The 12,801-nt window shown below is 44.7% G+C and overlaps 1 protein-coding gene across 1 annotated transcript; it reads left to right on the plus strand.

Moving 5' to 3' along the window:
• Positions 1–460: 460 nt before the first annotated feature.
• lmnb2 (lamin B2) lies at positions 461–12,752 on the plus strand. Its single transcript, XM_061682976.1, has 13 exons — positions 461–941; positions 5,215–5,351; positions 5,646–5,802; positions 6,845–6,970; positions 7,095–7,193; positions 7,271–7,342; positions 7,444–7,569; positions 7,650–7,870; positions 8,522–8,747; positions 8,819–8,926; positions 9,126–9,245; positions 9,334–9,423; positions 11,021–12,752. The coding sequence occupies exons 1-13, from the start codon at positions 708–710 to the stop codon at positions 11,054–11,056; spliced, it is 1,752 nt and encodes a 583-aa protein (XP_061538960.1). The 5' UTR covers positions 461–707; the 3' UTR covers positions 11,057–12,752.
• The last annotated feature ends 49 nt before the right edge of the window (positions 12,753–12,801 follow it).

Raw genomic sequence — 12,801 nt, forward strand, 5'->3', positions numbered from 1 at the left:
GATTGGCTGGCGACCAGTTGAGGGTGTAGCCCGCCTCTCGCCCGAAGATAGCTGGGATGGGCGCCAGCACGCCCGCCACCCGTGTGTAGAGAAGCAGGACGGAAAATATGAGTAAGAATTTATTTCATGAAATTACATGAATAAAGACAATGAAAGAGGAGTAAAATCTTAAGGTTTTGTTAGCTTTCTTGTTTTTAGCTGCAGATACTTTGGGAAGCTTAAAAAATGAAACATCACGTTAAAACGTGATACTTATCACATTATAACGTCATAGTTAACGTTTTTTTTTTTTCTGGGGTGGCAGCAATACGCTTCCGTAAAATAGGTTTCTTTTTCAATGGAATAATGGCAAGTATGTACTGCGTTCTTGAGCCGTGACGTCACAAGCGGTTGACTTGTCCGGAGTTTCCCATGATGCACCGCGCGTCCGGAAACGCTCCCTGCTTTTGGCGCGGTGGTGGCAGCTGTGGCGGCCATTTTGGAATCCCTTTCAGCACTGTCTCCGAGCGAGTGAGAAGCTGCCCGTCCGCCCGTGGATGACTTACTTGGCTTGCCTGCCTCCATTCTTCCCTCGCTCGCCAAACCTCCTTTTCTTTTTTTCGTCCTAATTCGCCGAGGACGACGCACACGCGTGTGTTCTCTCGCCCCCCGCCGAGCGCCGCAACGACCGAAAGATTTGTCAGAAAACAAAAAGCGACCGAGCCGTTATGGCGACTGCTACCCCAAGCCGTGAAGCTGGCCGGCCGGCGGCTGCCGCCGCCGCCGCCTCCTCCTCGACGCCCCTCTCACCCACCCGCATCTCTCGTCTGCAGGAGAAGCAGGACTTGCAGCACCTCAACGACCGGCTGGCCGTCTACATCGAGCGGGTGCGCTCCCTGGAGCTGGAGAACGACCGGCTGCTGGTCAAAGTGTCCGAGAAAGAGGAGGTCACCACCAGGGAGGTGAGTGAGTGCAACGAGAACCGTCTCGGCTCAACGAGCTTCGCTTGGCGTCGATTATTCCTTCATATTCAAAGAAATACAATAAATGGACATCAGATGGAGTCACATGAAACGTGGGTGGCAACCGACCAAATACCGATCTTTTCATATATATATATATATATATATATATATATATATATTGTTTTTTTTTTGAGGGGGGGGGAAGCAAAACTAACAAAATACTTCGTCTTCAAGCCATTTTTTAACTTCATATCGGCGAACTCGGTCATTTGATAACGTTTTAAGTGCCAAAGTACTGCTCGGCTGTTCAAAATTTGAAAATAGAGCGGTTGCTTGTGCGCGCCATTTGATACCAACGCCCCCTCCCTTCTTAACTACTTCACTGATTTGTTTTTTATGATTGTTATTCTCCACCTTCGACACAGGTGCAACTCAGGCGACAGTCAAAATATTGAACGACTCTTTGCTTTCAGTTTACCACCGCCTAAACGCGAGTTCCTTTTTTGAACAAGCTTTTGTCCCCGTGTGTAAAGTTTCAAATATGAATTGAGTTACACGAAACCAGCACTAAAAGACCGATCTTTTAAAGAAGTATTAATTTCCTGCGATAAATATTAAGAAATATATGAATATTTAAAACTTGTGAAATTGCACCAAATTTGAGGGTCATGAAGGTAGGGGTCAAGATTTCAGTTATGACCGTTTTGTTAAATCAGTTTCTAACATTCATAACTTAATCCATCTTGTTCCTAGAGACAGTATATAATAACGATGAGAATTATTTTCAAGTCATTAATTCCAAAGTTCAATTTGGAAATGTGTCACTCAAAACATGCAGAGAAAAAAAATCATTAGTAACTACAAATACTCCATGGGTTGTTAAAATAGAAGAAGAATCACCTTTTATTGTCATGAACATGGATGCATGCACACGAAATGTTTTCTCTGCATTTAACCCATCACAGTGAACACATACGCATGTTAGTGGAACACACTGGAGCGGGGGGAACATTTCGGGGTATCGGCGTCTCGCTCGAGGACACCGTGGCCGTGAGTCCGGGCGATGTTGGTGGATGGTCCGGTCGGGGTCTTGAACCTACGTCCCCCACGGTGCCAGACGATGATCTTAGCCATGGCTGCCATACAAGACACATTTTCATTTTAGAAACATCGCCATCTTAATGCGAACACTGGAAAACCCTATTAAGGGGTTAACTTAAATTAGTATTAGATCACAGGAGGGATTTACCTTCCTATAATGAATATTCACACACAAATGCCGTCGTAACACATACAGTCAGGTAGTATGAGAATACTCTCAGACATATAGTCTAAATCTGTGAAAACAAGTTACGTTAATAATCATGACCTGTAGGCTTTCTTTTTTCCCCAGCTAATGTGTGTAGCTTTATGCATGTACCGCGCCACACTGCCCCCAAGAAGCGAACACCAGATACTGTACATTAGTGATGGCGAGATGAAGCTTGATGAAGCATTGTAACACTTCAGCCAATGGTTGGAGTAATGGTTCATTTCTTGATGCTTCATTGCACACGAAACCACCTGCTGGCCATGTGCATAATCACAGGCAGCTGGATCTCGACCACATTCAGTATGTGCTGCCTTGCATTTTTGCCTCTTTTTGGCTTTTGTGAATGACTATGTATTACAAAACGACGTTTGACCAAGTAATTTCCCAAGATAAAGTGTAAAATATATTATTTTTGAACCTTTTCTGTGTGCTTAAAATGGTCCTCATCACAGGTATGGCAGGTTGTATAATGTTTTTCTGTCACTTTGGGGAAACGGCGTGGGCTTAAGAGGGCAGAGGATTTTGAAAGTGCTTATTTAGAAATAACAGTTTATCATGATTTTTGTGTGAAGTGATTCATTCAAGAGCAAGATTTTTAAATTGGAGTACAGTCATTTCTCCTCTCCCAGTGAGATTTTATTTGACCTTGCTTTCAGTGAACACAATAAACACTTTACCCTTGAATAAAGTAAGAAACAGTGGAAAATGCGTTTTTTGATAAACAAAGATAATTGATATGCGGTCCTGCTTGGGGTTCAAACTCAGGCGACCACCGTACCCCAGGTTGAGAGTCGAGTGCACCAACCGGTGGGTTATTAGACCAGGGTGGCGGCTTAGCGGGCAGCACCCTCTGCAAGGATTCCGAGGAGTGAAGTACTGTCCAAACTATGTCCAAACTGCTGTCAACACTCTTCAAACTCTATTAGCCTATACAGACGACACAATCTTTATTCAGACTGAGCTGACCGCAACTCTATATAAAACACACACACACGTTTTGAATGGAGCCTGCATGAGGGGTTTAGATTGCTGTCAAACCTCGCGGCAAACCCTGAAGCGCTTCCCGAATCGGTCACGTGGTACAGCCGGGCAGCAAGGCTTCGGACGCCATTATTTCCGGCTCGGCCCCTAAATGAAGCAACCCTCGATACGCACTTTGCGGAAACGCCCCCTCCATTACTCGACACACGCCTCGAAGACTGCGCATCTTGTAACATCACTACTGTACAGTCAGCCATGGCTTAAAAAAAAACAAACAAAAAAAAAAGTGATATACACTATAATGATTTAACAACCATGTTTTGTGGATTTACATTTGTCCAGCATTCAAATCTGTTTTTGCTCACACATTGTATCCTAAATTATTCCTATCAAGATAATGACATCTGTCTATTTAACACATTCACGGCCATTGATGGCTTTAGAAGTCAAATATCCATGTTAACTGGGAAGGTTGGCAGTGAATGAGTGAAGAGTACAGTAAGTCCCAGTGGTCAGCAGCAGATGTGATATAAATAACCATTTGCGACCTATTTGTTATTTATACCTTAGTGGTTACGCGATGGATGTCAGTAGGCAGTCGGAGCCACTCAGAAATTGCCCGGCAGCACATTCTTTTCCTCGTAAAATCCTAGCGGGGATTACTCACTGAGACCGACTGCTGGGACCGACTGCCCTCGGCCAGTCCGTGTAGATGCCCTCGCAAAAAAAACGGTGGCAGAAGTTCGTAATGTGGTCGTTTGACATGGCAAAGTTCACACATTTACCCACAACCCCCAAGGCTCCACTTTTAGAGAGTAGTTAGTCTTTACATACTGTACAAAACACAAAAATGTGTTCTTAAGAACTTATTGCTGCTCTTACTTTGGTGGTTCTTTTTGCATTGTTAATATGAGTGTACCTTTGTGAATATTGCTACTTTTGCATCCTTCACAGGATGAATAAAGTTTCTATTTAAGAAGTATCTTCTTTTATGACGGTTGTCAGTTTTCATTGGGTTTGTAGGCAGGTGTGTCTACAGTTAAATAAGATGAGTGACGAACATCTATTCGACACAAAAGTGGCGCGAGCATGCGCTATGAGCCTTAGCACGTGAAAATCGGCTCGGCACATTTTTCGCATTCCTTGCTGGGACATACCATCACTTGCACTAATCGTAGTAGAAGTTCAGAGGGTTTGGGGCTTCCTTTGCATTTCAAGCAGCTGCAACAAATCCTGGTTGGAGATGAAACTGACATTTTCACGTCATGACCAAAATGATTGCAATTATTGGTATTATCAGGATATTACTCAAAAGAAATGTAAATTAAAAAAAATAGTTACACACCCAAAAGATGGATGCATTCCAACATGCTTTATTTGAAATACAAAATTGACAGCACTTTGGTTGTCTGAAATCACGCCTATATAGTGGTTACGCCATTTTGCAGTGGTGATCAAATTCAGTGCCCAATATAGTACACTCAAAATGTCCCACAAAGCACTGCAAAAAGTAGTGAGCGAGCGATGGTCAGTCACTGACTCGTGATATACCATCATGCATTGCGTCTTCAGAGAGAGAACGGCGGGGCGGAGGAAGTGAAATTTTCGTAGGAATGTAACTTTTCAACAAACCTTCCATTGTTTGCAGTTTTATAGCAATGTACAGTAAAATCATCTTTTTTTTCCCCTTTTTTTTTTTTTTTGCCAACCGCAACAACCTGCATTGTTAACGTGCGACAGCTGTGACGTCATTAACAGAGCACAGTGTAGTGACCAAAGCTTTTGAACGAGTAGCACTGGTGCAACCGACTTTTTCATTTGGTCGCACCGTTTTCTTGAGGAGTTACAGCATGACAGAGTACCTTGCACATACAGTGCCACGGCCAGCCCTCCATTTTCTGGACCGCTCGTCTTAATACCCCGTCGGTTGCCGAATGTGATCTCATTGCCCGAGTGATCCCTTTCTCTCGTGCTCAGGTGAGCGGCCTGAAGCACCTGTACGAGGCCGAGTTGGCGGACGCTCGCCGGGTTCTGGACGAAACCGCCAGGGAGCGCGCCCGGCTGCAGATCGATCTGGGCAAGGCTCAGGCGGACTTGGAAGAGGCCACACGCAGGTAAGCGCTCACCTAAAAGGTACTCTGTGGAAATCTGTTTCAGCTTTTCAGGGCCTTGTACTAGTATGCTCCTTATTCTCACTAGTAGGACAACTATGTCAGACTAGATGGACAACTACATGTTACTATGTCACTAGTAGTACGAATAGCAAACAGTTGTCAACTAGTGCGCAGTTTTGTCTCGGTAGTAACATGTTGTACTACTAGTGTGTCCGTGAGAGCATAAAGCGTCTCGCGGTCAGCGTTGGTCAGATGATGACTGACGACGGCTCTTTCGTTCCCCCGGCGTGCTAGCGGCAAGAAGAAGGATGCGGACCTGGCGGCGGCCATGACTCGGGCGGCCGCTTTGGAGAGTCAACTGAACCAGAGCGAAGCGGCGCTCTCCACCGCTCTCAGCCAGAATGCTGCGCTCACCTCCGACCTGCTTGAAGTCAAAGGCCTGCTGGCTAAGGTGCGCTTTCGTATTTACCAGGCTTTACACGATCGGGATTTGGGGGCCGATGGCAAAATGGAGTCTATTTACATGACTTGTTCATTTATTGTATATACTTGTGTACAGTACACTGTCCCGGCTATGTAGACGGGTGTCGTCCAGAGTTTGCATCCGTTTTTTCTTTTTTTGTTGTTGTCACGCTGCGTTGCTTGAACGCGGCGTGCTCCTCCTCGTGTACATTCTTCAGGTGGCTGATCAAATTTGTTGTTGAAGCATTTAGATGGCGTTCCGCACGACGTACTTCAGTTGTGCACAGACTGCAAATAACTTACAAAGCAACCAAACAAAATTCGATTTGAATAATGTCATTGTCATTTGTTTTTCTCAGATTTCTGTTGTGGGAATTGGCAATTTTATTTTAAGGCCATATTGCCCAGCCCTCAACTGAACACAGATGCTGATTGTGGTTTTGCTCATTGTTGTTCATGGCAACATCTTGGTGGCTGAAAATGAAAAATTAGAAAATGGGTCTTAAAAATATTGGCAATTCCAATTGTATGAATGTAATCGATTAATCCTTCTGAAGTTAATTTCGGACCAACATTGTTATTGGGACAATTTGACTCGCTTTGTTTAATCATCAAAACATTTTTGGGTAGATTTCCAATTTTGTTGTGCACTACAATTACAAACGCTATTCTATTTTTTCTATTCCATTTTATTCAAATAAAAATACAGTATATAGAGAGCAGTGTTCAATTGATGACATGTTTAACGCTCAGTGTAGACATTAGAAAATAACTACCAAAACAACAACGGTGGACCACTCTGCTGTTGCTGTGTTATAACATTTATAACATAGGCAGCAAAGTTTACATGAAGCAAGTAGTAGTTGTTACACGTGTCGCCAACTTGTGGCCTGGCATGGATATTCGTGATTTTTAATCGTCTTCGAAGCTGTGCGAACGGTTTGCCGACACCCGTTTGCCTAACACGGGCCCACTCGATGCTCACGTTGTCTGGTGTAGTGTAACGCGTTGATGTGGTTGACGCTGCGCAGGCGGAGGACGCACACGCCGTCGCCAAGCGGCAGCTGGAGGCCGAGACCTTGATGCGCGTGGACTTGGAGAACCGCTCGCAGTCGCTCAGTGAGGAGCTGGAGTTCAGGAAAAACATGTTCGAGGAGGTCAGGTCTCACACACACAAACCATGTCTTTGCAGAAATCAACACTTGTTGCGTCAAGACGGTGGAAGGTGTGAAGAAGATGACTGTTGTTCAAATGTGCGTGTTTATATGCGTGTTGATTTAGGAGGTTCGGGAGTCTCGGCGCAGACAAGAGCAGAGAATTGTGGAGGTGGACTCGGGTGCCAGACAGGACTACGAGTTCAAACTGTCCCAAGCTTTACAGGTATGCGTGTGTGTGTGGGTGAGGTGTGAAGTGTTCCACTGTTGATGTCAATTTGTGCGTGTGCGCTCGTCTGTCAGGACCTGAGGAAGCAGCACGATGATCAGGTCACTCTCTACAAGGAGGAACTGGAGCAGACCTTCCAGGCCAAGGTGAGCGAGCGCCACATCTTCCTTCCTTCCAGAATCAGAATTGTGTGTGTCCCGAATGCATCGTCACGCGTCTTTCTTTTTCTTCGTCTGGCCGCGTGTAGCTGGACAACGCCAAGGTGTCGTCGGCGATGAACGACAAGGCCGTGCGCACGGCCAGAGAGGAGCTGCAGGAGTCCCGAATGAGAATCGAGGGTCTGGCCTACCAGCTGAGCGCCCTGCAGAAACAAGTACCCGCGCGCCCCTTGGCGACTTCACCGCCCGGATTCGGATCCGGCCCGGCGTCGTCATTAACCATATTTGCGTGTAGGCGGCCGCCGCCGAGGACCGCGTCCGCGAGCTGGAGGACATCCTGTCGTCGGACCGGGACAAGCACCGGCGCGCGATGGAGGCCAAGGACCGCGAGATGAACGACCTGCGCCAGCGCATGAACGCGCAGCTCTCCGAGTACCAGGAGCTCCTGGACGTCAAGCTCACGCTGGACATGGAGATCAACGCCTACAGGAAGCTCCTGGAGGGAGAGGAGCACAGGTGGGCTCGTTAGGCTTAATTACGTCTTTAAAAATATGCAAAAGATTGATTTGAAAAATAAATAACTCTTGATCTAAACATTTAACTTTTATTATCTTCCTCAAGTCAGAGCATATATAGATAGACAAACAAGCATTCACAAGAATGCGGGGGGGGGGTCATAGTACCTGGAGAAAATTCACGCAAGCACGGCAGTCTGATATTAAGGAAAGGGGGGGGGGGGGAAGTAAAATGTATTTTATAAATTATATTTGAGGATAAAATAAGTCATATTTTACCAAAATTCAAAATGTTGAGAAGTGTGTAGGGGCAAAGTCATGAATTTTGCTCAAATTCTCATTGAGGGGGAAAATATAGTCTAATTTTCAAGAAAGATAGTCAAGATTTTTGAGATAAAAAGTCAAATATTTGAGGACGAAATGTGTACATTTGAAGAAACGGTAATATTCTCTATTCGAAGAATATTTACTTCACTGCCACCGTTTCTCAAGTTTGTGCTCGCAAGTCTGAGCAAAAAGAAATTCCCCAAAACTTACATCGGGTCACTCGTGTGTCAAGGCGCCACTGTACACACAAAGGGACGAATAATACCGACAATGCACTTGAGTGAGATGACGTTGACAAATGGGCGGGCGGGGCCTCTCCTTCCAGGCTCAAGTTGTCTCCCAGCCCGTCTTCGCGCGTCACCGTCTCCAGGGTGACGGGCTCGTCCTCGTCCCGCACCTCCAAGCGGAGGAGGGCGGACCTGGAGTCAGGTGACGCGTCGGGCGAGGAGCTGATGCTGGCGACTGAGGAGGACACGGCCAGCGGCGCCGTCTCCATCTCGCCCACCGACATGGACGGAAACTCGGTCACCCTGGCTAACGACACGGAGCAGGTGCGTGTTTGTGCCTTTGCTCGTCCGTTGGATTGTTTGTTGTGTTACAATGTGCTGTGTGTGCGGTTCAGGACCAGCCTTTAGGAAACTGGAGGCTGAAGCGACAAGTGGACGACGCGGACGAGATCGTTTACAAGTTCTCACCAAAGTTTGTTCTCAAAGCGGGACAGACAGTCACCGTAAGATGACTTTGCTCATACGTTGTGGTGTTTATGGTTTAAACTTGGCTCATTCACTGCCAGCCTTCCCAGTTAACATTGATATTTGACTTCTAAAGCCGTCAATGGCAGTGAATGTGTTAATGACCTTTTATAACAATTTGAGGGTGGAGGCGGGACGTCAGTTACCGCACTAACACGTTATCGCGATCGTGCGTAGGTGTGGTCCGCAGACGCCGGCGTGGCCCACAGTCCGCCATCTGATCTCCTGTGGAAAAGCCAGGCTTCCTGGGGCACAGGAAGTGATATGGTCACCAGCTTGGTCAACTCCGACGGCGAGGTAACTGCGTCCGCCCGTCGAGCGACGGCAAATTTAACGGTACGGCAGTTTGTCTCACGCCGTGTATGTGTTGCATGCCGGCCAACAGGAAGTGGCCAGACGGAGCTTCAGTAAGAAGGTGGAAGTGCAAAACGGAGAGGAGGAGGAGGAAGAAGAGGAGGAAGTGGTGCACAAGAGGGTGAGGTTTCATGAGCGCCCCCTTTTGGAATGACTGTTTATTATGAGGGCTGCAAAGGAGTGGATTGTTTCTGGTAAATTACATTGAAAGTTAAGATGGGACTTTTGGAAATGCATTAAAAAAAAAAATTTAGAAAATATGAAATGAAAAGAGCCGCCCCTCCAGCCATTCAACATGCAAATAATAATCATTTAAAAAAAGCATCTTCATCTTCTCTTGAGCTTCTCAAGCTGAGCCTCTGCATTCTTTTCTCTCAATCCTTGAAGTCGATAGGCTCTTCATATTCAACTGCGCTTGTTTTAGTCAGGATTATGCTAAGATATATTTTCTCCAACTTATTCACCGCTGTGGAATTTTTTTATTTGTCAACACGAACCCAACCGCCACCGGCAAATAGAATCAAGTACATTTTTCAACGTGTAGGTGTGGTCGAGGGTCTTGTCGAGCTAGTCTGTGACACAAAGTCAAGTTTGTGAGCCCGTCATGACAAACAGATGCCTGGAGATGGCGACATCCCATCGTTTTGGATTTGAGATCAGCGCACATTTTGAGTAGAAGAAAACGATTAGGCTTGTCACGTCCATTATGAGGGAGAGAAATGCCAACACATTGGAAGTCGGACAAGTTTACACGCCGACAGAGTATGCATACGTATGCTAAACAGAGTATGTGTCGCCATGGTGAGAAAAAATGATGCTGTTCACAAGTGTCAAACTCGAGACCTGAGGGCCACATCAGCAAAAGCACAACAGTCTCGTCAATTTACCAGATTCTTGCTCAAATCTGTACCACGATTCGTTGTATGCAATAAATTATAACGTTAAGATATTCCAAGCGTTAATTTTGTAACCAAACCCATTTTTACAGTAACTATAATATTTTAACAAGCTATTAGCATTGGCTTACTAAAGAATGAAAAGCACGCGACATTTTTTTCAGGCGAAAAGGAGTGTCGACTCTTTTGGTAGTTTTGATGCTTACATTGTCAAAGACCACAATATTCTGGGGGTCTTGAAAGCTCGGTCAAAATGCTCAAAAATGGCTGCCAGTCAACAAGTTCAAATCCATCCGTCCATCCATTTTCTGTTCCGCTTTATCCTCACAAGTGTCGCGGGCGTGCTGGAGCCTATCCCAGCTATCTTCGGGCGAGAGGCGGGGTACACCCCGAACTGGTTGCCTGCCAATCACAGAAGTTAAAATCCAACCTTCAATATTGTAATTTGCTGGTTTATGAATTCCCATAAATACGCTATGGCGATAATGGCAAAACAAAAATCACTAGATTTTTTTCATTGTTTGTTCACGATTATTATGATTGTTTTTGTTTTTAAACTGCCCTTTTTAAAGCATCCGAAGCGAGAGCAAGAGTACATCAACATTTTGTTAAGAACTATCAATGAAAACAATGAACACTATTGAAACAATGTTTACTAAACGTTACAACAGATGTCGAAAACTATAAATTCACAGAATGAAGGAGGAAGCTTTTTATGGTGTAATAGGTTACGATATCATTCCGCAGTAAAACGTCTGCTCAGAAGGTTTGGTGTGCTTTTGGTGTATTTGTAACAAACGTCGCTGTCGTGTGTCCTGCCAGACCAAAATGTCGTCCAGAGAGTGCGCCGTCATGTGAAGCCTCGGCGGGGAACCGCCCGCATCCAGACAGACGCCTCTTCATTTTTCTTAGCCGCCGCCGCCACACTTTGATAGCAACTGTGAGTTTTTTGTTTTTTTGCGTTGTTTTTGACAACGTGTTTGGTTTGTTGTTGGCCAACAACATTCCCACTGCCAGCGTCACCACTGGACTCAGAAATAGATTTTTTTAACCACCTTCTTGAAGGGCTACAATTGCGCTGCCGCCGTTGTTGACAAACCATCACAAGGGTTGATTTTTAAGGATTTCTTTCACTTTTTACATTTTTTTATTTTTTTTTATTTTTTTTTTTTTTAATAAAATCAACCTTTGAATTTAGTGTGGAGCCTACTGACTGCCCACACCGTAAGATGGTCTCCTCGTTTTGTCAACATTTTAGAGCCAGTTGAGGGCTAATTGATTTATTGCTCCTTTGAACAGTTCCAATATATTGAACACTACAAAGACGGGGGGGGGGGGGGGGGGGGGAATGCTCCTTTCATTAGTATTGGTGGAATATTTCAGTTCAGGTCGGGGATTTTAGAAATAGTCCAAATTGGAAAGTTTCCATGGGAATAAACTGGGAATTGAGGGTCATTTAACAGAAAGTTATCAGTCATGCATGAATTTAAACATTTAGTTTCATCATAAGTAAATATCCATGCAAAATGGAGAGCTCTCCTTGCCCACATGTGAAGGCATTCTTGTACCTTTCGCCATTTTTTTAATTATTTTTTATTTCCCCCCAAGCGCTTCACTCGTGCGGCAGCATATCTGATGCTTGCTCACAACAAAGCAAAAAAACAAAAAACAAATCTGCTTGTAACTAGAGACAATACAACAAGTTGGGGTACTCGTATACTGCATGAAATCTGGGTTGTCTTGGTCAAAATGATGATTCAAATTCTTTTTAAGAGCTAACCTTCAAGTTTCCCGTTAATTCCAATGGAAAATGTCCAATTTTGAAAATGTTCAGAATTTTGCAACCCTATTGGTCAGTTTCTGAATTAATTGCCACAATTTCAAGAGGGTGAAAAGAGTGTTTCCACTCGCGGGTCAGTAACTCGCAGCCTTTATTTCCTGCGCGGTTCCAGCAGACTCGATTTGAGCGTTTTATGCAAAGCGTTGAAAAGGCGTAATTTGCACCCTGATTTGTCATCTCACTTTGACTGCTCATATGACGCCGAAGACAAAACTATACACAAATATTTAAACTGACCTTTTTTATTTTTCTGGAAGAAAATGCACAGGTTACATGATGCGTGTTGCTTTTAACACGCCTTTTGTGACATGGTGTTTGTGTGTCTGTGTTTTCATGCCATGTTTTACACTATAGATATTTTAGTTTTTTGGCAGTGTAATCAGTTTGTTTACATTCAATATGACTTTAATTTTGTCTTAAGGATCTCTGTGTGATTGAGTTTGGGTGTTTATGACCTCCGCTAGATTGTACTGCATTTGAAATTGTAATTGATTCTCCGCTGATGATTCCCATTGAGGCGTAAATGTGACCGTTCGATGATGGTCGAGTTCCTTACGGACTCGCCAGTCTGTTCGCCAGTGTTAACATTTGTACACTTTGAGAAACGCACACAAAAATGCATAATTAGTGACATGATAGAATGTGATCAAGTATTGAACATAAGCACCCAAGTTTTAGTCAGTGCCTCAGAGACCTGTTTTGTTGTGTGTCGGGGGGGAGGGTTGGGGGGACTTGTCATTTTAACGCAACTTTTTGTACCCAC

Source organism: Phycodurus eques, chromosome 8 (genome assembly GCF_024500275.1).
Source record: "Phycodurus eques isolate BA_2022a chromosome 8, UOR_Pequ_1.1, whole genome shotgun sequence".
Classification (NCBI taxonomy): Eukaryota; Metazoa; Chordata; class Actinopteri; order Syngnathiformes; family Syngnathidae; genus Phycodurus; species Phycodurus eques.